At 43.5% G+C, this 26,078-nt stretch overlaps 2 protein-coding genes across 4 annotated transcripts; one reads left to right on the plus strand and one right to left on the minus strand.

Annotated features, from left to right (window-relative positions):
* Window positions 1–1,050: 1,050 nt before the first annotated feature.
* Window positions 1,051–12,706, minus strand: kpna5 (karyopherin alpha 5 (importin alpha 6)). The gene is made up of 14 exons (XM_035429410.1): window positions 12,569–12,706; window positions 10,266–10,399; window positions 9,839–9,940; window positions 9,330–9,429; window positions 8,896–8,990; window positions 8,421–8,552; window positions 7,776–7,864; window positions 7,030–7,129; window positions 6,777–6,940; window positions 6,255–6,333; window positions 5,804–5,929; window positions 4,350–4,477; window positions 3,982–4,160; window positions 1,051–3,633 (listed from the first exon to the last, which is right to left on the minus strand). Exons 1-14 carry the CDS (start codon window positions 12,570–12,572, stop codon window positions 3,446–3,448), a joined length of 1,620 nt encoding a protein of 539 aa, XP_035285301.1. The 5' UTR covers window positions 12,573–12,706; the 3' UTR covers window positions 1,051–3,445.
* Window positions 12,111–25,754, plus strand: zufsp (zinc finger containing ubiquitin peptidase 1). Of its 3 annotated transcripts, none has more exons than XM_035429395.1 (11): window positions 12,111–12,246; window positions 15,545–16,199; window positions 16,494–16,595; window positions 18,273–18,374; window positions 18,589–18,698; window positions 18,971–19,139; window positions 19,339–19,527; window positions 20,969–21,134; window positions 23,677–23,840; window positions 24,045–24,265; window positions 25,574–25,754. In XM_035429395.1, exons 2-11 carry the CDS (start codon window positions 15,551–15,553, stop codon window positions 25,619–25,621), a joined length of 1,920 nt encoding a protein of 639 aa, XP_035285286.1. In that variant the 5' UTR covers window positions 12,111–12,246; window positions 15,545–15,550; the 3' UTR covers window positions 25,622–25,754. The 3 variants fall into 3 exon arrangements, with proteins under 3 accessions (XP_035285286.1, XP_035285267.1, XP_035285278.1); XM_035429376.1 differs by lacking the exon at window positions 12,111–12,246 and adding an exon at window positions 14,628–14,739; XM_035429387.1 differs by lacking the exon at window positions 12,111–12,246 and adding an exon at window positions 15,278–15,373.
* The last annotated feature ends 324 nt before the right edge of the window (window positions 25,755–26,078 follow it).

Consider the following 26,078-nt stretch of genomic DNA (forward strand, 5'->3'; position numbering starts at 1 on the left):
CATCGTCCTATGGAGCAACCAGCCACAATCGGTCCAGATTCAACCCTATGTGAGACCAATATAATCAATCACCATGATATTCTTGCTTGTTAACTGGCTGGCTAGCTGGTATCTCTAGCTTGGCTTAATTCAATTCATTCATGTTAGAGCATCAAATAATGCATGCAGATTAAAAAGAGAGGGTATGCATTATATTTGTAAAGTGACAACTGAAGTTTGACATCTCATATCTGATAAAGGGGCATAGATGATGTTAGAATCTGACCTGGCTCATTATATTGATGAAACTTACCATCCTTGGAGGCTGACTAATAAGGTTAAGCCTTTCATGCTTTTAGCTACAACCAAACAGGCTGATTAGCAGTCCAGATCAATTACAATTTATTCAAGTAGCACACCCTATTTAATTCTTCTTAACCCCAGTGCCATTTCCCCCAACTCAACTAAGCAGGAGTTGGTGTTGACCGAAAAGCCCCGCAGCACACTCTTAAGGCCTTCATCTGGATTACATCAAATGATTGTAAAACAAGCTGTAGCAGATACAAAAATTATACACCCATAATCAAACTCCTGATCCACTCCCTAGTGATGCCCACCCATACTACACAAAACATGAACTTTTTCACATTTGGAGATCATTTTACCTATATGAGCCCTCCATATCGGTCATTCATCAAGCAAAAACCCCAAAAAGAAGGTTAGGTTACATGCAGGTCAAGCCTTTTAAGATTTAGATCAGGACAGTGACTTTGTTCTAAACTTCTCTCTCTTCACGGGACAACACCAAGTCCTGGTCATATTCCACAACAGCAAACCATATGTTCATATTTTTTTAAATACTGTATGGAAGTTCAGTGTATCTGGTACCACACACATGCATCATAGATTTGATGTGAGGCTTAGGGGTGACTCATCAGGCTAAAGCACCTGGTCTCAATACAGCAATTCAATGCACATTTGAAAAGATGGGTTACAGTTATGGGTTGGGTCTGCACTTGAAAGTTTGACTGAGAAAAAGAAGAAAGAAAAAACACCGGGGAATAAATAGAGGACAGGTATGTAACGGAACATTTATTTGTTCTACATAATGTTTGAGTTTCGACATTCCTTAGTTAAGCAAACTCATCGAGGCGAATCAATTGCAATGGCTGCATTGTATAAACAGAGAGGAACTAGCCTATTCAGTCGGCCGTCTCAAGGCCCTCACAGCGAAGAGGTGGGAATCAGAACGGGCTGCTGGCGCAGTCCTTGGTGTCACCCCTTCCAGTCAGCAGTGACTTCAAAGCCACACCCTAACAAAGTCCTCAGATGTCCTAAAGTTCAGATACTGACAGTACACACCACACACCCCCCCCCCCCCCCCCCCCCCCCCCCCCCCCCCCCCCCCCCGCCCCCAATGTGAAAACCAATCAAAAGCCTAACCATACAAACATGAGAAATATTAGAAAACTGTACACGATTGAATGTGCTCAACAATTAGAGGTTTACAAATGATTTCCGTATTGTATAAATGCATACATTTACCCATGGATCAACCAACATACTTGAATGCACACAGCGTCTACATAATCATAAACTTAAACACAGCCAAAAAAATAAAAAAATAAAAAGGGGGGGGGGGGAGGGGGGAATGGTTCCAAGAGTGGTGTTAACAAAATGGATATACTAATATGCTGCATCATTAACAGAAACTGCAGGCTAATTCACAGCAGGGCAGTACGGCAGAGTTTGCGTACACACAACAACTAAAAAAGTATGTAAAACACTGCTTCATCTGAGCCATGCTATAGGTGTGACAGAGACAGGTGATACAGAATGAGATTTGGATTTCAGGTACTGTACCTTATACTGAGCACTTTCACATCCACATTATCCTGTCAACGTGTTTTACTTGAGCATTACGTTACCTTACCCCACCATGTCCCAAAGCCACAGCACAGCCCTTGTGACCACACCCCTAACTCACCTGCAACCATTGCCCTCCCCTCAAAAATCTCAAATGTTTGTTTACAGTTGTTCAATGTGTTTCATAAGCGTATATATAATATACAGAGCAGTTTTTAAATTCAACTAAAAATTTACAGCTAAAATGTCAAATTGTAAATAACCTCTCAAAAAATCATGCTGAATGTTACAAAACTGCCAGGGACAGCCAGGTAAATTCCTGCTATCTTCAAATTCAAGGAGGAGAAAACAAACTTATCAGTTTGCATGTAAAACAGGGAATAAGGGAGTAAACCCAGCAGAAGCCCCTCCCCCCCAATCACACACACACCTCACATCACTTGTACCCTGTCCCACCACCCCAAACCCCACACTCAAATGCACATATATGACAGTACAGCAACAGCCATCTCCCTTCCCCCCTCCACCACCAACCACACCTGGATCAAATACATATTTGTTTTGGACTCAAATACTTTTCTGTGCTCTGTTGATCTTGTCTGGTGTAACTGAGCCTACCAATATGACCAGAAGGCTGGATTTGCACTTTTCGAGTGCACTTCATTGGTTCCAATACACCAGGCAAGATCAGTAAAGCGTAGAAAAGTATTTAAATCCAAAACAAATACCTATTTGACCCAGGTCTGCCACAAACACACAACATCCATTTCAGAGACCAATGGCACCCTCCCACCAACAATTACAGCAGAGCAGCCCCTCTACAGAATAAATAAATTCACATGGAGTCACATGTGTGGAACTGCTACATACACTGTGCGCATTTTCACTGCAAATCTTACGTGCAGCTGTTCCTTTCAAGTTTAAAAGGTAACATTGACAACTTGTCGCTTGCTGCGCATCAGCAAAGATTAAAAATATAATCTATGGGATTATAAATATAGTTGCTGTTTATATAAGAGGTCGAGTATTTTTCACATACCGTCAGATGACCACACACATTACATTCTAATGTAAAATACATACAGATTTACACTCCACGCGCGCACACACACACACACACACACACACAGACAGACACACAAGCGCACGCTCACGTGCATACACATCCTGTAGCAAGGGGCCCAACTGCAAGCATTAAAGACGTGCATGCATTTTGTCTCGTTTCATTTTCCACGGTAGTTCAGCCGTGGACTGACGGAAGAGGTAGTCATTCTGGAGGGAGCTTCAACCATACCAGTATCTACATTTAAAAAATAAAAGGGAGGGGAAAAAAAGAGGAAAGACAGCTTTTTTTGAGCTGCAGTGTCCAGGCTCACGCAACTGCATTCTGGGAAACAAAGCGGGAGGCAGAGGCTGGGCAGAATGTCGCTGGAGGCCACCCCCTGGAGGAATGTCTCTCGTCCTCTCTGCAGGCGAGTCTGTGTGGCCCTCACTGCTGAGTGGAGGCTTGGGTGCTTCGGGATGGGAGCAGGGTGAGGAAGTGAGGAGAAGAAGGGTGGGGGGGTTCCGCGCTGGCTAGCGGGAGTGAAGGGAGCGAGGACTAGAGCTGAAAGCCTTCCATGGGCCCCTCGGGCTGCTGAAAGATGAACTGGCCCTGGTTCTGGTCCACCTGCGGCGCGATGCTGGCGTCCTCCTCCTCCATGCCGAAGTAGTGCTCGATCAGGTCGAAGGCCTTCTGGTAGATCTCCTGGTTCTCGTGGCTCTGCAGGAACTCAATCTTATCCAGACCTGGGGAGACGCAGCACACAGGCCGACAAGTCAGGCACGCGTGTTTTCGCTTTTTAAAAATTATTTAAATGGATTTTTAAAATAAGAGCAGATGGCCATCTAGAGCTTAAACAGACAAAAGGCACCACTTCACATGGACCTGAAGAATGAAGAGTCAGGAGACACTTGTCTTTTAGTTGCTTATTTAGACCCCATATTCATCTCACTCTAGAAGGGCAAAATTTAGGAGGGTAGTGGAAGAGAGTGAACACTACTACATAAAACCTGAAGCAGATGAGCACCTCCTTCGTGAATAGGGGGAATACTGTAGGCCTCCGTACTGAGGGGTCCAGTATAGGAGGTGCATACCATAGGCCTCTTCGATAAGAGCACAGTAGGGGTTGATGCCCGAGCCGTTTTTCTTGGCTTCCTGCTCGCCCAGGCGTAGAATATTCTCCAGTCCGTTCAGAGACACCTGCACAATTTTGGAGTCCATCACTGTCAGCAGGTCGCACATGGGCTTGATGGTGTTCAGCGACACCAAGTACCTTCAGGTGGAGAAAAGAAACACCTCAGAAACTACAGATTTCCATTTTCAGTGCCCCCAGTGGTGGGTTGGGGGAAGTGCACAATACCTGATCTGCTGAGGAGTGCCCCCAGTGGTGGGAGAAGGAAGTGCATGCTACCTGATCTGCTCAGGAGTGCCCCCAGAGGTGGGAGATGGAAGTGAACGCTACCTGATCTGCTCAGGAGTGCCCCCAGAGGTGGCATTGGTAATAGCCCAGGCTGCTTCCTTCCTGGTGCGGAATTCAGCCTTCTGGAGAATCTCAATCAACACGGGGAAGATGTTGGTATCGATTACCGCCTGAGGAGGAGAATGTCCACGTCTTCATCACCCACATGGCACAACATTATTCAATACTCACATTTGCACAAAGCAACAATACTACATACAATACTGTACAAATGTCAAAAATCACCCTTTCTTTTATTTACTTTACAGTGCAAACAGCCATTAAATGCAAGTTAATTATTTGTCAGTGTCAGAAAATAATGCAGCAAACAAATATTTAAGAGAAAATTAAAACCTCCACAACTATGCAAAATATCAAATCTTTCAGTATTTAGCATGTCCACCCTTTGCCTTTATTATGACTTCCATTCTTTTCAGGAGATTCGCTTTGAGCTTTTCCGAAGGAATCTGCAGGGATATTTTTCCATGCTTCTTGTAAACACCTCCAAAGTTCAGTCTTAGAAGCTGGTTCCATTTTCTGCTTCTCTTAATCCAAGTAATCCCAAACACATTCAGTGATGTTGGGGCCTGGAATCTGGGGTAGCCAGTCCATTGTTCTGAAAACACTTGAAGCTTGAGCTTCTTAGCAGTGTGCCTGGGGTAATTATCTTGCTGTAGAATGGATTTGCACCCAATCAAATGGTTTCCAGAGGATATACTGTTTTGTTCATTTCCTTTCCTCAGTAGTGGCTTTTTGACAGTTACGCATCCTTTCAGACCCATACCATTGAGCGGTCTTCTCGCAGTGGAAGGACTGGCAGAAATACCAGATTTTTTCAGATCTGAAGCAAGAGTGGAGCTTGATTTTTTCCCATCTCTCAAAGATAAAATCTTTAAGCACTGTCTTTGTGATGGTAATAGTTTACGTGGTTTACCAATTCTTGCACGTCTACAGCCCCATTGTCAAGGTATCTTCCAATAACCTTTTGAACTCCAATTTTGTAAACTTATTTTCCTTTGACTTTCACCACCCTTATGCAGTTGAATTATCTTATATCCAATAACTCATTTAGTTATTTTAGAAGTAAATGACAACGAAATCTGCAAGGGAGCTAAGGTGTGTATGGGTAGTTGCTTGCTTGAATGTAACTTTTGACGGCAAAGGGTTCTAACATAACATCATTGACAATTTTGGTTACAACTTTTGTCGAGAGGACACAGCTGGAACTTGTTTGTTGATTTGAAGGATGAAAGACTGAAAGAGGTAGTACGGTGCACAAAAGAAAAAGTGGACAGACACTGCTTAGATTTGATATTACGTATACTTGTGAAGGCTTTTCCGTTTGATATACATGCGTTTCCTGAATGGCTGACTTGACTGGAAATTGAATAAACGAAATGGTGGCCTCTGACTTTTGCACGGTACTGTATGTGTAGACAGACATGGACAGAACGTACCTGGATCTGTGAGCGGTTGCCGGCGGTGATGTTAGAGATGGTCCAGCACGCCTCCTTTCTGATGGACTCTTTAGGGCTGCTGAGCAAGTGCAGCAGACAGGGCAGCGCTGAGCATTTCAGAATCACCTGGGCAACGGTAACACAGAACAAAGGTAAACACACACACGCATGCATACACGCACGTACAGATAATGCACATTTACAAACACAGCCAGCCCACAAAAACTGGGAACATACAAAAATAAACATGTGCAACATGCATGAAACACCCCAAAATGCTCATCAACACAGGCTAGCCTAACTGTGCGACTACAAACATATAATACCCACCATAACATGCTTGTTTCTAAAAAATAAGCTAAATAAGCAGCAGAAAGTCAGCAGGTGTGTGTGTGTGTGTGTGTGTGTGTGTGTGTGTGTGTGTGTGTGCGCGCGCGCGCATGTGTCTTACCTGAGTTTGGATGCTATCTCCTGTGACAATGTTGCCCACAGCTCGCAATGCAGGAGACACCACCTTGTAATCACTGTGCCTACAGGACATAACAGAGAACAGAACATTCACTGGCTACAGCAAGCCATCCTTTTCCATCACTGCCTGGCCAGTGTCTTAGCAAGTCTCATCTCCTTCTCAGTGTGTCTCACTGAGACACTAGCTACAGCAAGCCATCCTTTTCCATCACGGTCTGGCCAGTGTCTCAGCGAGTCTCATCTCCTTCTCAGTGTCTCACTGAGACACTGGCTACAGCAAGCCATCCTTTTCCATCACTGCCTGTCCAGTGTCTCAGCGAGTCCCATCTCCTTCTCAGTGTGTCTCACTGAGACACTGGCTACAGCAAGCCATCCTTTTCCATCACTGCCTGTCCAGTGTCTCAGCGAGTCTCATCTCCTTCTCAGTGTGTCTCACTGCCGTCTCTCAGCGCGCACCGCAGCTGCGGCTCAGCGTTTCGGCATCGCCTGGCGGTTTGGCCCTTACATGAGCAGCTCGACCAGCCTGCGGCACACTCCCGAGTCGATCACCGTCTGGATCTTATCGTTGGGCCCGTCGGACAGGTAGGAGAGCGCCCAGCACGCGTCCGCCAGCACGTCCGGGTCGCTGCCGAAGAGCAGCTGGGACAGCACGCTCAAACAGGGGGACACCTGACAGGGACAGGGGCACAGAAGGGACTCGGTTTGAATCCCTGACGCGGTGAAGAACGGCAGCGACCGCGCGATCGGGTGTGGCTCACCTTGGAGAAGTCGGGAGGGGGGTTCTTGCCCCGGCAGAGGTTGGACAGGGCCCACACCGCATTCCTCGTGGTCGTGAGACGAGTGGATTTGGTGAGCAGTCTGCAGGAGTATAGAGAGGGTACGTCATTCATACACACCCACTCAGGAATGCACCACATACCCAGACACAGTACATCAGGCCTGCCCAACCCTGTTCCTGAAGATCTACCGCCCTCTAGGTTTTCATTTCAAACCTAATTTGGCTCACCTAATTCTGCCAATTAGTAGCTCAGCGAGATCTCTAGCTATTCAATGAGGTGTACTTTTTTAGATTTGGAGTGAAAACCTACAGAACGGTAGATCTCCAGGATGAGGGTTGGGCAGCCCTGCAGTACATAATACTGGTAGTGACATAAATTGAGCTTGCAATTCAGATGAATCTATGCTCATTTTCTTTAAAAGTTGACCATTTTTTAAGTTAATGTTCTTTTAATGACAAAATCAATCAGAATTATACATATGCACACAACTTATGTATACAGACACTCATGCACTCTTACACATACACACAAACAACTCATGCAGAAGGACAAATGAGGTGGACAGGCTCACACACACAAACGCACACACACACACACGCACAAGCGCACACACGCACACACAAACACACACATACAAGCGCACACACACACACGCACACACACACACACACACACGCGCGCACACACACACGCGCACACACAAACTCACACGCACACCCACTTACAGTTGAAGCGAGGGCAGGATGCCACAGTTCAGCACATAGTCTCTGCACTCTGCATTGTCCCCAGCAATGTTCCCAAGTGCCCACACTGCCTGGAACAGAATGTTCACATCACTCCATTTAATCTCCCATACCCACTTAGTTCTTCCTGAAATTCCAAATGAACTCTCAGACCCCAGGCTCTCTATAGCACGATACATTTTTTTTTCCTGATTTTGAATTTTTCGGTTTTATTCTTCCTGATTATCATAAGATAAAATGTATTAATTTTTCATTGCTGTGTTCACTATGTTGTATTGACATTTTATTCTGAAATGAGACCCCTCAGAACTTTTATTTTGAAATAAAACCCTTTCCCACTGAGATTTATGAAGTTAAACCTTGAAAGCTGCAGCTGTGTAAAGCAGAAAGAAAACAGAGGGGGAGGTGGATGCACAGGGATGAAATGGATATCAACCTTATCGTCTTACTATGGGTAAGATAGCCAAGAAGCGAATTTTCCAAAAAGTTGTTCCTTTAAGAACACTGAGCTAATATATGGATTATATTGCAAATGAACTCAACTACTAGCCAGTTTGACAGGGACAGACAGCCTAACAGAGCTCATTTTCCCACCATGCCCCAACAACACAGTTGGCTTCAGGTCACCTGTTCCTGGACGTCCTCGTAGTCAGAATTGAGGAGCTCGATGAAGATGGGCACAGCTCCCGTTTCTATGACCACTTTAGTGTGCAGGAACGTCCCCGATGCAATATTCGTCAGCGCCCAGGCAGCCTCGAACTGCGAATCAGAATTCTCAGCTGTTTAACACTTCCTGTCACACGGTGCAGAGCGCACACGCGCCGACACACAAGCGCAACAAGGCCATATCTACAGTAGCATAAGCACAGCTTCCGAGCAACGCCAAAGTTCAAAAACAATCAAGACAAATGTAGTGACAGGAAAAACTAACAAACAAACAAGCGAACAAACAAAAAACAAAATGGAATGTACAGAACTGCATGTCTCCTTCCTGACACACAGGGCGCTTTTCTGAGGTGTGCGCAGTGAACACCTGCAGAGGCTAGAAACAGCAGTTCACACATCTGTGCGCATGCACACACAAGGGCTCATCTACACACACCTGCAACGTGCAGTTTTCACTTCTTTTGAGGAACTCTACAAACTTGTTCACAACCCCAGGTGTAAGGATGACCTCGTCGATGGGAGGGTTGGGCTCTGCAAGAGACAAGATTAACCATTCAGAAGTCAATTAACTTCTTACACCATTACATGTCCTTATTCCCTGAGGAAGACAAGAAATGGCAGTAAAGATATTTACTTGGATGACCACAAGTTTATTGAATGCTGTTTAAAAAACAACCGCAGAATATTTTTTTTTCTATTCAGTGAGTAAAAACAATTGCTGGAGAGTAGTGAAGTGTTCAGTAAAATGTCAGCAGAACTGAAGCTTACTGAGCCTGTCTGTTCACTTGTCTCTGAGGCCAACAGAAGGTAACAAAAACTGAACAAATGTATTCTTTTCATCAAAACAAGCAATCAAGGATGTGCAGGTACCTTTGGACAGTAGTTTCCTAAACTTCTGTGTGGCTATGAGCTGCTGGTCTGGGTCCTCTGAAAAGATCATCTGTCTCATCTCTGGAGTTATGATGCCTTCCTGGAAAAAGACAGAGCAGAGGTGAACATCAGCCCGAGACAGACACCAAGCACACGGCAGGGGCTGATTAAAAAAAAAAACTTTAATTGTCTTCCCCAAATTCTACAGACAGATTTGCTACCAATTGTTTTACACATTCAAAACCTGTTTGAATTGTGATGTTGATTACCTCTTCAAAATGCAGCCTATGACAGATGTTTATATGTAGGCTGTAATATTTACTGTACCCTTCGAGTGCAAGACATCAACTTGTGATGTGCACAGGCCATTTAATGCTTTTGCAAAGACTTGTGCTTGTGCTGCTTTTCTCACAGCGTTTTCGGAGTGATCGGGCAGCAAACAGCATGACTTAATCATACTGTCCAAAATACTGGAACAGTGCAGACACAGAACAATGACAGACACTTACGCCTGGGACAGGTATGGTGGAGCTGACATCGGGATCTTGGATGGTGCATTCCAACATAGACTCATCGCCCGCAGGCAGAGACACATTTCTTCGCTTAAACAGCTGCAGGGAGAGCAGAGGACAAGGTTGGTGGCACTGTGGCACAGATTCCATAGACTAACCAGATGGTCAGGTTCTGCTTTCCTTTCATTCACTTTACATACTAACAACCGGTGTTATTATGGGTAACAAGTTCCAGGTGTAATAGTACTGTTTGTGAATATTCACGAAAGGTTGGGCCTAGGGAAAGAACAACTACTGCAAGGCAACTGGTCAGGGAATTAGCTTCAAGAATTGGCTTCCACATCAAGTTGGAATACCAGACAGTCCTTGGACAGTCTGTAGGACCAATGGCTGTGTGCTGGGAGAGAAGGTGATGTGTTCTTACCTGCTCCTCCCTCTTCTGTTTGCGCAGCTGAATCCCCTCCTCCTCCCTGCGACGCCGCATCTCCTGCGGGTTCAGGGCTTTGTTCTTATAACTCTTCATTCGACAGGTATCCTTTCCCGGGCTCGCCATTGCGTCTGTGGTCAGGCAGAAGGAAAAACGAAAAAGCAAAACAGTTTGGTCAGACAGCCTCAGGCATTCTCTGAGAAAGGAGAGCCACTTAGTCTCCGGTTGGGATCTTAAAAATTATTCACAGGAGGGCCTAAAGCAGAGGGTGTCAATCCTGATCGCGAAGAGACATTTGTCTCAGAATCTTTCCGTTCAGCATGAATGTATTTATTTCTCTCCTGCCAACAGCACCACAAAACCATCATTGCTGTCTGCTATAAGACAGTGATAAAATAAAATAATGAATTACTGTGTAAAATGTAACGAAATACTGATGCCATCATCACAATGTTAATTGCTGAAGACGTCAAGGACAGCTGCACAAATGCCACGAGACCCCACACTGCACTCAGGCTCTAGGGCTAGGTGGCCCCAAGTGTGCAGTATCCTCATCATAAAATCTGCACAGGCTGAAAATGTCGTGAATATGAGACTTGTTGCTCCATCTTTGGCCTGGATGCTCCTGAAAAACACAGTGCCTTTTCTGAATGCTCCCAAACTCAAGAGGACTCCCACTCCACTTCTGTCTCACGGCTCTTAAACAAGCCAGTCCTGTGCCCTGATCCTAGATCCTAGATCAGGATCCGCCGCCTATAAATACAATCTGGGATTAGTATGAAGTGTGAGCCATGAAGTGCAGGTACAGTAAAGGGCCCCAGGGTTAGCTGTCAGGCCCTGACTGAATAACAGATATTCTTATGGCACAGAACCCACGGCTCAAGCACTGAATGCCTCTGCCCACACCAAGTGTCAGCAATGCATGCGGCTGTCCGGAGGCTTGATAAGGTAAGCACACGCAAACACCCGCTCGCAGAACACATAGTGCTGTGATGCTCTCCTAGCCCCTGCCCGTTCTGTACAGCAGAAGGCAAAGAGGACAACGGAGCAATACAGCTGTACAGTGTAACTGTTATTTGAGGCTACGCTGTCCTGAGACCTGAAGATTGATTCTATCATATAAATAATATTTTGTATGTTCAGAAGAAGCTATCTATTTCGGATCAACTGATGGATGTCAACCAATATTATGCTGACTCCCCTAACTGACAGTAGTTCTAAGTTGTTGACGGATTTGTATCATTGTGATGAAGGCAATAGTACAATGCACGGATGCATGTTACTAATGAGTTATTATTCATTTCAGATTTAAGTAACATTTACTAGACAATTCTTCAGAATTCCCAAGTAAGCAGTGTGATCTTAAACTTTATACAAGTTGTCTAGTTGGTAAAATATCAGAAACCAAGTCCCGAATGGGAAAGTACAAATGGAGTCCACAGATGAACAGTATATTAGCCAGCTAGCAGTAGTCCTGTTGAGAACAGCTGCGGTCGCATTAAATAGTTAACGAAGTTCAGCGAGCTTTTAGCCAGCAGTCATGTAGTAGCCGCCGTTAGCCAACTTTACATTAACTTTAAATTGCTAGCCATCTACGTTAGCTAACATTATCTGTACACCTAGCATGGCTAAGCTACTACGCACATCACAACATACCCATATCTACCACGAGTCAGAAACCGGTTCTCTAGCACTGTGGTGCAAGGGTCAACTGATGCCGGAATGTTGCAGGTTTGAAACCTTAAGTCCTTACCTCGAGAAACTGAATGGTTGACCTGAACTATAGGATCTAGCAATGGTGCACGAATTTCATTCAATAGCATTTTGTGTCAGTTCAATATCCAGCTCTAAATAGTTAGATTCTTGGCTAATTTTGGTGCCTAGATAACATTAAAGTGCGAGTGCTGACTAACCGTAGCGACGGGTCGCCTTCAGTATGGGCGTCGCTAAGCGAACAACGATCATGGCCTAAAACAAGGTGGGTCCAGCCACAGTGCAGTGGTTACTAATTTACGTATCATGTATGTATTTATCTTCCTAATATTACTGTATTGTAACATGAAGCCAATAAGCTATCAATATTCGTAAACTACCAAGCTACATACCACCAAACACACCTAAACATGTAACTTCGCTAGCTAGCTCGCTAGCATAACTACCTAGATTCCACACACCCCCCTGCTTACCAGCTTATAGGTAGCTAAGATAGCCAAGCAACATTTGTGTGAAAATGGTTCAGAACTACCTGCTAGTTAGTAATAAGAGCGGAAATATATGACAATAGACCAAAATAACATTACCCATTAAATCTAGAAGTTCTTGGTTGCTGTGTAGATATGAAAATAGTTTATTTCCTTGGCACAACCTTTCCTAGTTACTACAGCTGAGCTCAATATGGCGACCCTCTCTGTCAATCGCTGATAAATTTCCCAAGAGCCGCTCTCGGGTTCTGCCAAAGACCGTGTATATAACAAGATAATCGAATCGCTAGTTTCTTTCACGTCCATGAGTTAATTCAGACCGACGACTTGAAGTCACAGAGGATGTTGACAGTTATTGCTAAATAAACGTTTTCGTACTGAAGTAATGAATTTTCGCACAAACCAGGAAAATACTGTAGCAATGATGTTGTTGAGAAGAACGGTTGGAATGCCAGTTTCTCATTCTTTTGTAAATTGGATCGTACTAAAAAAGTAATTCATGCATACACAGCACTGTCGATAAGCCAGCTAGGCCTGTCATTAAAAAATGTTGATATAAAAATGAGACCAAGGTACAACAAACAATATTGGCTATCTTAGCTCACAAATGAAACAAGCTTAATTCCAAAGAAATGTCACCTAATGTTTCCTAAATTATTTCATATGACTTGACCCTGTGTCTTTTCATCTTACCGTCCGAAGAGAATGTGATCATTCAAACTGTATGGGTCACGCAACACTTTCCTTAAGCAGTTAATAAGGTTTATATATATCACCAGGTTAGTGCAATAGTATATGCATTGAGGATGGACAGTGTTGTAGAGTTGTTCAGTGCCTTACATGAGATCTATCGAAGAATCAGTGCAGTGCAGATAAAACTTAAGAATATAAATGTAAAGGTATACAATGTAAAGGTGCACAATAAAATGTCCAGTGTTAATTCAACTCTTAACAGATAACATTTTGTCCCACATTCCAGAGTGCACTGTTCGAGCTGAATTACCATTGGACATATTTCTTTAGGTTTGTGGGCCAGGTACAGTTCAATCAAATAAGTAAAATTGTGTAATTTATTTTACAGTGTAAAATAATGAAAAATCTTATTTTGGAACACATTTGAACATAACAAAAACAACAACAACAACAATAATAATAATAATAATGATAATGCTTTTTAGTCCTGATGTGCATTTACATACACCCAAAGCACTGGATGCAGATAATTGTTCAAACATAGCATAGAGAGTTTTACCATTTTAAGTCTAACACAGCTGAATTTCAGATTATTTCAACAATAAACAATTGGCATTTGACACTTTCATGTGACACATAAAGTTTGAATGACCACATTCTCTTAGGATGGTAAGATGAAAAAACACAGGGCCAAGTTACCTGAAATAAGTTAGGAAACATTAGGCAGTGTTGCTTGAGGATGGAGCTTGTTTAATTTGTGTGATTTAATTTAAGTTTTATTTAATGACATATCAATAGTGCTTGTGTGACTAACTTGACATTTCCATACACTGAAAATGTTTTTTGTTGATAACACTAAAAATGTGTGATGTACATGCAGTTATAACCGTTAATACAGCTTTGGCACTGGTATTTGGCGCAATAGTGAACAAAATTAAATAAGATACTGAGAAATCAAATGATAAAATTTCAGCACTTTCCTATCCTTCCTCACCAGTACAATGCACTCAATGCTTGTCAACTGAAACACCGCTGAACTGCAGACATACATATTTAACTAGACGGGCAAGCACGCATTCAGCTAACCTAAGCCATAGAGCGTAATAGGAGTTCAGTGACCTTAGCTTGTGCGGTCTCGGAAGGAAGCGTGCACTGCACATGTTGAGGGCAAAAGATTGGAGCTGCCATTGAAGTGAATGGGGAATACCAAACTTTTGAAGCAAAATAAAATATGGGGGTATTATTGTCTCATAAAATAAATTATGTAACTGATCCACAGATAAATGCAGCGGATCCACAAATAAATGTAGCGGATCCAGAAATAAATTCAACTCATCTACAAATAAATGCAGTTGATCCACAAATAAATTAAACTGATCCCCGAATAAATGTAGTGTATCCACAAACAAATGTATGTGCTGAACATCAGAGTGAAAACCAAGATCTTTGTTTTGCTTGTCAAGAATCTTACGTCACTTCCGTTACAGCATACCGGATGAACACACTTAGGGAAACGATTTCTGAGCTAAAGCGAAATAGAAACTGTTTTCGCCTGACTGTGGATTTCCTAAAATAAGGCAAGTTACAAGAATTAACCATAAATATAAATTACACATTTTTATCCACGCTCAGGTTGTGGATGCAAGCTGTTGTTAGTTGTTTAACGTTACTTAACCCTTGATACCGGCAACTGTTTTTCAAACAACAGATTGTGTTCTCGTAGCTAACCCGCCAACTAAAAAGCAACTTAATCTGCCTCTCACTTGAGGGTATTGTTTCTGGCCATTTATAGCCTGCTTGTTGGCAGCCGTCTCTTACGGTAGCTGAAATAGTTAATATACGTTTGTTTTCCTCAAAGTTACTAACAGTGCAGCTTTGCGTCATTATCATTTGTTTTTTTTGGTTTGAACTCATTTCTTAGACTACCTTTATCTTTCATACAGCAGTTGTAATATGGAAGTGTGAGCAATGAGCGCTGATGACAGGAGATTATGCATTCTAAATTGAGAAGAAAAAAGGTTTTAAACTTTTTAATAACTGAAATCTGTAATGTCCAGGGGTGCAATGTGTTTTTCTCTCCTTTTATGCATATTTCTGGTTGGCAGTTTATGGGAAGGGAGAAGGTTCCCTGTAGTAACAAATGTTCAGCTCCTACATTTCTTCCATCCCCTCTGCCCCCATGCTCAAAGACGTTTGTAGAAGGAGTTTCAGGTGATATATTTGAGTTATATATACATATAGGCTATTAATAAAGAACCGTGCCCAAAGACAGAACATCCATTCGTTTTTGCTAGAGTTTTTACTGCCGTCTGTCTGGATGGTGTGTAAAATCAGTGATGTGATGTGTTATGTTCCATTCTGGTCTTCCTTGTCTGCTGCCAGGCTGCCATGTTGACATGTGAAATTTGCGGGGAGGACGTGCCCTCAGAAGCGGAGATGAGGTCACACTTGCTCCTCAGTCACCTGGAGGCCCAGGTCAGGTGCCCTCTCTGTTCGCTAGCAGGCGTGTCTTACGACGAACTCCAGCTCCACATCAACACAGCCCACGCAGAGGGAGGGGCCTTGTTGCAGTGGAAATGCACCAGCATAGGGACTGGCCAGACTGGTGCTGGACCTGATCTAAAGTGTTCGCTGGTAATCTCCAACAAAGGTGCAAGGGGTGCGTCCAGCTGTAATGGTGCTACCAATATGGACCGCTCTAATAGGGTGGCCTGTGCGGCTGTTTCAGATGACACTGCCAATGAAGAATGCTCTGTCAGGGTGGCCGGAAATGGTGCTTCAGGTTACTTGTCCAATGAGGGCAGCTCTGACAGGGTGGCCAGTGAGGGAATCTCTGACAAAGCAGCTGACTGGCAGCCTGGAGTTTGTCCTGGCTACAGACCAAGCCCTAGGGCAGTGTGTTTGTCACATCAGAACAAAACTCGGGTGAATGGACATGCCTGCACTCCCCAAGGGGACAGTGTGTGCACTCGCAACAGTGGAGCGGACCAGGAACCCGTCAAAACGAAACATAAGCGCCTGTCTTCCCCTAGGAAAGGTAATGTATTATGAAGCCTATTTCTGATGGCAGAAAGCTATATCAAGATTTGTCCATTTCACAAGATATGTTATACTGTATGTGATATGTGGTTATAATTGTAGAGAGAAGTTGTATGCCTGTGGTCATATACTTTGTTGTGGTGGATATAACGTGAGGTAATTTGAGCTTGTGTGAGGTGGTGCAAGGTGGTATTAGATAATGTGCTGTCATGACCGGTGATGTGAGCTGAATTGTGGAAGTGATGTCAGATGTGTAGTGTTTTGATGTTGTGCCCTGATGTTTGTCTTTCAGAGAAGCTCCTTCCCTGCCCAATGTGTTCTTTGGTGTTCAGTGACTGCTTCATCCTGCAGGAACATGTAGAGCTGCACCTGCAGGAGAAGGATGTGATTGAAGGTACTACATACCCAAAGCATCTCACCTAGCACAACATACACAGTACAGCTCAACTAGTACAGCATGCATTGTGCAACGTATCTATCGTCGCATTCATATTGTGGCTGACTTAGCAATCCATGTATACTAGTACAGCTCACTTAGCACAGCATGCATAGTATAGCTCATCTAACACGGTAAGGCTCCAGAGTGCGACCATAAATCTGTCAAGTGCGACTAAACATTTTCAGTGGTCGCACCGGTGCGCCTGACATTTAGCTGTCTCTGTGTGTTACCACGGAGTATTAGGGCCACATTGAGGGGGAAAAAAATTCTGAGATTTCGAGAATAATGTCGTAATTTTACGAGTAAAAAGTCATAATATTACGAGAATAAAGTCGTAATTTTAGGCTATGTGTTATTTTAGATGGGAAATATCAGAAGAGCAGCCTGCCGTCTGCCTTAAAATGAGGAAGGTGGAGCATCTTGTGAAGTTATACTTTAGTATAGGTTTCACAAATAAAATACTGAATCTTTTGGCACATCAGCACCACATTATCGTAAGTATCAGGACATTGAAAAGATTGCGCAAGAAACTGTCTATTCCGAAGAAAGATTCCGAGGAAATTGCAGGCTCAGGCTGCCATTAGACTGCCCTCTCGCCCGTTTTGTTGGTTGCTGGCAATATATTTTCCTAAAAATTATGTTTATTCTCGTAATATTACGACTTTATTTTCGTAATATTACGACCTTATTCTCGAAATCTCAGAATTTTTTCCCCCCTCAATGTGGCTCTAATACTCCATTGTAGTACAGCGTGTGTATGTGTGTAGCGTTATTTATTTTTCCCACCCGCATTCTGCGAAGACCCGCCCCTACTCTGCCTCTGATTGGCTCTGACCCTGATATTCTTCTTCGCTGAATGTGGGTGGGGGGTAAAAAATAAGGCATGTATGTGTGAAACTGCGCCATGTACTCCTCCGGGAGCAGTGCACACTTTTGTTTGAGTTATTTGAGTTTGTCAAGCACTTTAAACATCAGCACTTTTTAAGTTTATTTTTTAAACAATTGAGGTTATTGCGATTTCTTGTTTGTGCTGTGATTTAAATAAAGAAAAAACATTCATCTGCACCTTTATTCCTGATTACAATCATTTACATAATGTGTTAAGAATTTACCAATGTGTATGGGAACTGACAAAAATGGTAACGCTTAAAATGTATTATTGTGCCGCCAGAAGGCGCGGTGAAAAATTTTGGGTGCACCAAAATTATGTGCTGGTGCGCCTAAATGAAAAAGTTAGGTGCACCAGTGCAACCAATGTAAAAAGTTAGTCTGGCGCCATGAACACGGCAAACATAGTACAGCGTACCCAGTACAGCATTCATAGTATGGCTCACTTAGCACTCCACGTATACTAGTATAGCTCACTTAGCATAGCATGCATGGTACAGCTCGTCTAGCACAGCATGCATACGTACTAACTCACCCAGGAGATAATGCACACAATTGCCCAGTAACTTTGAAGCTTTCACTGTTTTCTGCTTTCATTGCTATTAATGTACCATATCCTCTAGTCCGGTGAAAATATTTATTTGTCTTCTAAGAAAGTGCTAATCATCTCTGTTACACACACACACCGCACCGCATGTAACCCTTCTGTGTTTGTAAAAGGCATAATTTGTGTGTGAACCCCAGGTGATCGTGCTCAGGGTCACAAGTGTCCCCTGTGTTCCCTGAGCTGTTCCGACAGCAGCTCTCTGCAGCTGCACGTGGAGCTCCATCTGGAGGCTGGGACAGGTACTGCATGATGAAAGCGCTGTGTGCATGCTGTTGGTTTGGCATAAGTTTAAGTAATAAATAAACCATACATGATCACATATCAGGCTACATTTCAATGGGGTGGATCACATAAGATTTATTCATTTATATGGTCCATGGGCTGAGAAAGTTTGGGGGCTGCAGGTCTATGGTACATGATCTTGACTGTTCTCTTGGTTCTGGGGCGCTCTAGAGAGCACTCGCTCTGACCTGCAGCTGGCCAGGCGACTTCAGCAAGAAGAGGACGAGAGGAGGAAGGCAGAGGAAGCCAAACGCGAGGCAGAGGAATTCAAGAAGCTGCAGGTGATCTGTGTGCACTGTCAGGGACTGTTAAATTACAACATATTTGGTTTATGGTTGGTCAAAATGACCACAACCACAACCAGGTTCTGGTCATAGTAGAGTGAGGTGGCTGAAAAAATGTTTTGTTATAAATATTGGCGCACAGTGCAGTTCATTCTGGCTGTGATGTGGCCAGTATGTAGAAATGCAGCTCTGGGTATGGCCTGTGCAGCCGTGGTCCATTCACTATATTTTGTGTGTGTGTGTGTGTGTGTGTGTGTGTGTACGAGCAGAAGCAGTTTGGCCTCGACGGCAGAGGGGGCTACCGCAGACAGATTGAGAGGAACATGGAGAAGGCGGTGTCCCGTGGTCACATGGTCCCTGCGGAGTTCCACAGGAAGAGGGCGGAGGTGATGGAGTCACTGGCCTCGGGGGTAGATGACGGAAGGACCAGAACATCGGGTGCGTATCGCACCGCGCCTGTCAGTTCCTGTTCCTGTTAGTCTGTGCTCCAGCCAGCCAGAGATCCAGCCTGTTTATTTATGCTTCTTTCATATTCCATTACAGTCAGCCGGTGATTTCAGTGAATTGGTGGGCTTTCCTGATTGTGTCCATATTGCTTACTCTAAGCTTCTTTCTTCCTCCTGCCCCCGGCTCGCAGGTTTGATGGCTGCCTTATATGAATATTATCAGAGGGAGGGGTCTGACACTGCCCACGTGTGGCTGAGCTCTGAGACTGACCACTACTCTTCCTCTGATGGGGACCGCGGCTGGGGGTGTGGCTACAGAAACTTCCAGATGCTGCTTTCCTCCCTTCATAAGATGGAGGTTTACAAAGGCTGTTTCACCGGTATGCACACTCAAGCTGATGGACTCCTTCCTACATGCCACACACACATTGACACATACCGCACACACACTGACACCATCACACCACACACACTCTCTGACGCGCACATACCGTACGAACACTGAAACATTCACACATACCACACACTCACTAACACGCCTACCACACGCACACTGACAAACTCACACATACCGCACACACTCAGGCTGACACACTCAGTGGGTTTACATGATGTTTGAAAAAGTCAATTTATTGTTTTAGTCCGGCTAAAACTGGACTTTTAAAAATCATGTAAACATCGTAGTCCGATCTGAAATCGTACTAAGTCCATTTTTTCATAGTCGGACTAACATACCTAGTTAATGCGGTTGGGGTTCTGGCGTTCTTATCATGTTCCGTAATTTACTTAGCAACTATACGCTCACGGTGGCCAAGCGGAATCGATAACGTTTCAGAAAATATATAACTTTAAAAGATTTAATTCAATCTTCTGCTGGGACTTTTGCCGATTATTGAGGGTGTGACAGAAAATTTTGGTGCAGCTGATTATAATCGAATGTTTTTCACATTTACCGTTCGATTGAGCATAAAGTACATTTTTATGGGTTAGTGCTGTCCGATTGTTCTAGCTACTTCACCTTAACCTTGTACGGCGATCAATAAAGGCTAACAGCACAGTACCACTTAATTATTGTCACTTCTATCACCATTTTAATGAACTAAAAAAAAATGTAAAAGGCAACAAATGACCTTTTCTGTGAGAACTGCATTGTCGAGCTCACGCGCATACACTGCTGGCGACATTCTAAAGGTCCGTTTTGCCCTCCCTAGTATCATGGCGAAAAAAAAAACATTTCTGGACGGACGAGGAGACCAACTTCATGCTATCGCAAATAAAGGAGTTAAAAATCTTAAAATACATGGATGGAAGAAAAACGCGGAATGGCGAACTATTCAAAAAAGTTGCGACAAAATTGGAGGAAGCAGGATTTATAAGAAACCTTCGTCAGACACACTTCGGTCAATAATTTGATTTGATTCTTTCCGAGTCATGTATATTGGGACAACGACAATAATCCAGTTAAATCTCATCTTTGGCCAAATCGAGCTATTAATGTAGCTCGATTTAAACTGCATTTAAACGTACTGACTCACACATGCTACTCACTCACACTGGCACACTCATTTGTACTGACACACTCAAACATAACGCACACACACCGACATACATATACTACTCGCTCAGACTGACACACTCCACATATCACACACTCATACTGACACACTCAAGCATACCGTACACATACATACTTCCACACAGTACACACAAATATGCTCTCACGCCCACACACACACACGAAAACACATATCCATCATATCAAATGCATGCAGAAATCTCCGTCTGAAACCTCTTTTTTAATCTTGGTTCTCTTTGTGGCAGATGGAACAGTTCCAAGCATTCCACGAGTGCAAGCCCTTCTGGAGGAGGCCTGGAAGCAAGGGGTGGACCCCCAGGGGGCGTCCCACTTCAGCCGCAAGCTGCAGGGCTCCTCAGCCTGGATAGGGGCCACGGAAATCTACTCTCTCTTCACCTCCTTTGGAGTCAGGTGACCATTATAATATTTCAAATTGTGACATTTTTGGTGGGTTAGAAATGCATATGCACTGGGCCTCAGTGGAGTCTACAGCTGGACACAAACTGTGTTTGGGAGTTGTCCTTAATGGGAATTCTTAGGTTATCTGAATGTATTTTTAGCCTGGTACACCAGACCATGTGGTGCATAGCTAGCTGTCTAGCTGACTAACACTACACGGTCTGGTGAGGTGGTCTCTTTTTCAGAGAAGATTTCTGCTAATGCAGTGGAGGTTGCACACAGGATTGCACGTGCGTACATGAAGACCACATCTGTGCTTATGCAAAATGTGTTTAAGCAGTAGAAGTGTAGATTTGTAGAAGTGTAGTGCTGCCATGATGTATAAATTGGAACCAGAGACTGGTCAGTGGGAGAAATGGGGGACCCTTATATGGTCACGAAGTCCGGTCCATCCTAAATGTATGGGATCCCCCCCCAATTGGTCCACAACATATTAAAATGTTGTCCAAATAACATAACTTAAAAATCACTAAATGAGGAGGAAGTATGCTGAAACTGGTGGCTGAAAGACCTGTAATGAAAAACCTATACTGGATCCAAGCGTGCTGGTGATTGAGAGCAATTTTTCTGAACCGAACCAAAAAGTGAGCTTCGAAAGCAAAGGCCATGTTTGAATCAGCGCAATTGCCTACTAATGAGCATACAAGTCGCATACAGCTTGTAAACTCAATAGTAGGCACCTGTGCTGATTCAGAGACGGCCCCGGTCTTGGCCCTTTGGTACGAGATTGACACTGCCATCTACTGGCCAATATTAAAATGTGTGAGAATCATTATTAAAGGGAGGGATTGTTTTCTGGAATTTTTTTTCTATTATGTCAGTTTTAGCGTGATTTGGATTGGTCCAGACATTTTTTGCGTACAATGACAAATATATTGGATATTTGTCGATGACAACATACATAAAAAAATTTTTTTAATTTGCCGTGGTAATTCACTAGAGTGTACGGAATATGAGTCATGCTGCTGAGGGAAATGGGTGAAATTAAGAGACGACGGTAAATTTGGATCCTTGCACAGTTGCGCGTACGTTCTGTGTACCAGGCGCAGAAGCACACAGGGCTGCCTCCAAGCACTGGATGTTCCTCTCTTACGAAGCCTTGCTTTTATCTGCAGCCCTACTGCTACTGCAGGCATCTCACTATCTCATCCATTTTCATGATGTGAACCGGTCAGTTTCAGAGTGTTGCAAGCCTTGGGTTTTGCAACGCCTGTTGCAGACAGTCGCATTGCAAATCTTTGGCCTTATTTAACCTTTAAATCGCGTGGAATGTAAAACAGTCTTCAGGGGAAAAGAGAACACTTGAAGGCATACTATGCAGGATTTTTACTTTGAAAATACTATGAAGTAACCATGCTTAAGGCATATCTATCTGTCTTTACGCACTTTCGCCAGATTTGTACACTGGCAAATGTATTTGGGCGGGCCGTCCAAATAAAGTCAGTGCATGGGAAACACTGCGGACACACAAGACGGTCAGTGGAAGATTTAGTGATGTTGAAATATGTGATGCTCTTGGGAACAATTGTATTTTTGGCTCTAGTTGCTTAAACGCTGGTGTTCTAAATCTGCTGCCCGATTGCAGAAGTGTGTTTGCTATTATAGGGCGGGTGTGATCCTCCCACTGTCCCTGTCCTCTTGAATTTTGGGCTCCTCTTGTTTTAACCAACTGCATGCTGCTTGGAAAGCTGTAGAGAAAGATAACAACTGATGATGGTGTTTTAACAAATGAAAAACGAGTAAGCGCTGCGAAACCAATAGTGTAATTTAAGGTGAGCACCTGGATATCCTCATTTGGCATTCAGACCCCCATGGGGCAGATACAGTCTAAACAAATGAATGGGTCTAATAACACCTGGAAATTGTGTGTGTGGAGAAGGACTTGCCCCTGCGGAAGATTACATCAGTCTCATTCAACAGTTTTATTGTCTTTATTGCTTTCCATTAGACTCGCCTTAACATTTGGAAGCTGCACAGTGCAAAACAACCTACAGCAGTGAACATATTAGAATACTGTGAGAACAAGAACATTTAGGCATGACCGGGACTGAACCCTGATAGAAACTTGTTGCTAGGCTACCAAGCAGCGTAACAGTTTTCACTCTGTTACATCTTTAAAAGAACGTATTTGCGTGGAATAGCCTGACAGGTCACATAGTAGAGGCAGAAACTCAAACTCTTTTCAAGGCTAGGCTTGATAAAGGTGTTTGATTCTATCTAATCTGTAGGTAACCGGAGCACTAGGTACAATTTAGTCAGGAGAATGCAAGCATTGTTTGGCTGAATGGCCTGTTTTCATAACATGTTATGTTATGTGACAGTATGCTATGCTATGTTCTGTTCAGCCTTCTCTATGATATTGCACTTTTGTATTTCTGAGACTATCGCTGATGTTCTCCACTTTTGGACTAAGCACTGAATGCATGAAGGTGATATTTATGGAGTTATTTAGTGAATAACTGACCCCTGACACTGATGACTGTGGGGCCCACAGGGCTCGTATTGTGGACTTCCACCAGCCCACTGGCTCGGGGAACACCCACCCCCGGCTCTTTGAGTGGGTGAAGAGGTACTTCTCCACCTCGGCCTGCAGGGGCGCTAGACTACCCCCCAGGGTGATGCAGACCATGCAGCCCCCCATATACCTGCAGCACCAAGGTACGCGTACACCTATAAATCACGTACACTTACAATCAGTTAACAAACTAATCAATCAGTTTTGTGTTCCTTTGTGTGGACATGATTGTGCATTTACAGATTGTGGAGTGTATTCATTGTGTGTTTATTGTGAGAGTTTCAGTGTGTTTATAGTATTGCGCTGTTTAGTTAGGCGTGGCTGTCGTGTGTGTTGACTGTGCACAGGTCACAGTCGCTCCATCGTGGGCGTGGAGCAGAGAAAGAACGGAAGCCTGTGCCTCCTCATCTTTGACCCGGGCTGCCCCCCGGGGGACATGAGGAGACTGCTCGCTCGTGACGTCACGGGCACGGGTTTGCGGCACCTCAGAAAGCACCCTGGTGGCCTGAAGCACACTCAGTACCAGATAGTGGCTGTAGACGGTGTGCTGTCCCCAGAGGAGAAACAGGTGAGACTACCTCACAGGTCAGCTCTGAAGATTCTGTACGGAGGACAAAAGTGTTCTTCAGTGTTTTTGCCGCCAGTTTTTTTATTTAGTTATGGTCTTAGTCTTTTGACTAAAATGCATTTTAGTTTTAGTCATACCTTCTCTATTAATTTTAGTCAAGAAAAAATGACTAAAATCATATATAGTCGGTGATGAAGAGAACCAAGTATTTTTGTCACATTTAATGCCCTGTCTCCAGTAAATGCCATGACTTTTTAACATACTCAGTGTTTGTGACAACACATCAGTAGTGACAGCACGTGTCCCTTTTACATAAGTGAACACTGCTTCCCATGCGCATATAGCAATGTTCAGCTGCAGTGTGAACGTCATTGTCACAAAGCAGCTTTACTTTTTTTGAAGACAATAAAGACATTAAAGATGAATATAAAACATGAATTACTTTTGCTGTATACTTTTTTGATTCAAGTTTGTTGATTTCAATAAATATAGGTAACTGGACAATGTAACTGAATGCATTTGTTTGGGTATAACATTTCGTTTGAATAGAAGGCATTACAGCTATCCAACAGCTAGTAAACTGAATGTGTGTGATCTTTGCCGTGAATATTCTCCAGTTGTCAGTGTAGAGAACGAAGAGTACATGTATTCGCAATTTTACATTATGTTGATAAAACATGCAGTTTTGCATTGCAAATAAAAATTGTTGTTTTCCTTGTTTGGTGCTGCAATCGTCACAAGCAAGAGCGAGAGGGTGAAGCACATAGCCAATGGGATGAGTACATGGTGTCCACACACTGCTCATGGAAGTTGTAGTATCACCATGGATAAACTATTTCAGATGCTTTTTGCAAACTACAATACTTACTTTTTCATAGAAAACGCTGCCGAAAGATCAACGGCCAGAGAGGCTAGTAAGAGTGAACGAGTTACACACCACTGCCGTGTTCTACGTGCTACTTCAGTCATAATTTTAGTTGACGTAAACAACACCGGTGTTCTTTACACCGCAAACTAATATCATAATTGACACGTTCATGAGGTGTTTGCTTTGTGCTAAAATTAAAGAGATGTCTAAGATGTCTGTTCAAAGTTGAGAGCCAGTTTTATTCTAGCCGCACTGCCGGATGGAACAATGACTGTGAACAATGGCTCTTTTTATAGTGTATTACTCAACATTTTTCACAGCATGTAATTGGAGAAGCTAGCATTCTTCACACTAGCGTACAAAACAAACTCATCATATTTGCACGCGCCACTGCTCTTGGCAGCAATGCGCTGATGTTCTTGAGTTTACTTGTTTTCCAGACGCGGATTGTGAACTCCAGAAACCTGCGTGCCGAGAGGGTTCCCTGATGCTCCGTGTACAAGTTTGTTTTTATTTGTTTTTAATTTTTCACTGCGATAATTTATTATAACGTTCTGATAATTACAATGTGTGTACATAGTTGAGGCTTTATTGAGATAATAAAGGATGGTGATTTCTTGATTGTCTTGTCTTGTCTTTTTTTCCACAGTAAGTCTATGAGATTATTATACTTGCCTCCCATATTATTCAGCAATAATGGCACCCCTTGACATGTTACTCAATAATCGTGCTCTTTCCAAATTACACATCCTGCTCACATAAGTTCCCAAACTGAAGTATGCCTGTGTTTCCGCAACACATACTTCAACACTTCATGGCCACGATTTCCTGAGAGGAAGTCCTCTTAACTCCTGTACTTCTACGTATCACAGCATGGAAACAGCAGTCTCTTCATCCTAGACACGAGTCTCCACTGTTCCAGGCCTGAGTAAATGACAGCCTAAT

Source organism: Anguilla anguilla, chromosome 1, assembly GCF_013347855.1.
Source record: "Anguilla anguilla isolate fAngAng1 chromosome 1, fAngAng1.pri, whole genome shotgun sequence".
Taxonomy (NCBI): Eukaryota; Metazoa; Chordata; class Actinopteri; order Anguilliformes; family Anguillidae; genus Anguilla; species Anguilla anguilla.

Excerpts from the sequence above, each read along its gene's own strand:
- kpna5 (XM_035429410.1), bottom strand. Across the intron at positions 9,941-10,265 it reads AACAGAAGAGGGAGGAGCAG|CTGTTTAAGCGAAGAAATGT; the intron begins GTAAGAACACAT and ends CTCTCCCTGCAG. Across the intron at positions 3,634-3,981 it reads TCTTATCGAAGAGGCCTATG|GTCTGGATAAGATTGAGTTC; the intron begins GTATGCACCTCC and ends GCGTCTCCCCAG.
- zufsp (XM_035429395.1), top strand. The coding sequence starts at position 15,551 with ATGTTGACATGTGAAATTTGCGGGGAGGACGTGCCCTCAGAAGCGGAG. Across the intron at positions 16,200-16,493 it reads CCTGTCTTCCCCTAGGAAAG|AGAAGCTCCTTCCCTGCCCA; the intron begins GTAATGTATTAT and ends TTTGTCTTTCAG. Across the intron at positions 24,266-25,573 it reads TGTCCCCAGAGGAGAAACAG|ACGCGGATTGTGAACTCCAG; the intron begins GTGAGACTACCT and ends CTTGTTTTCCAG.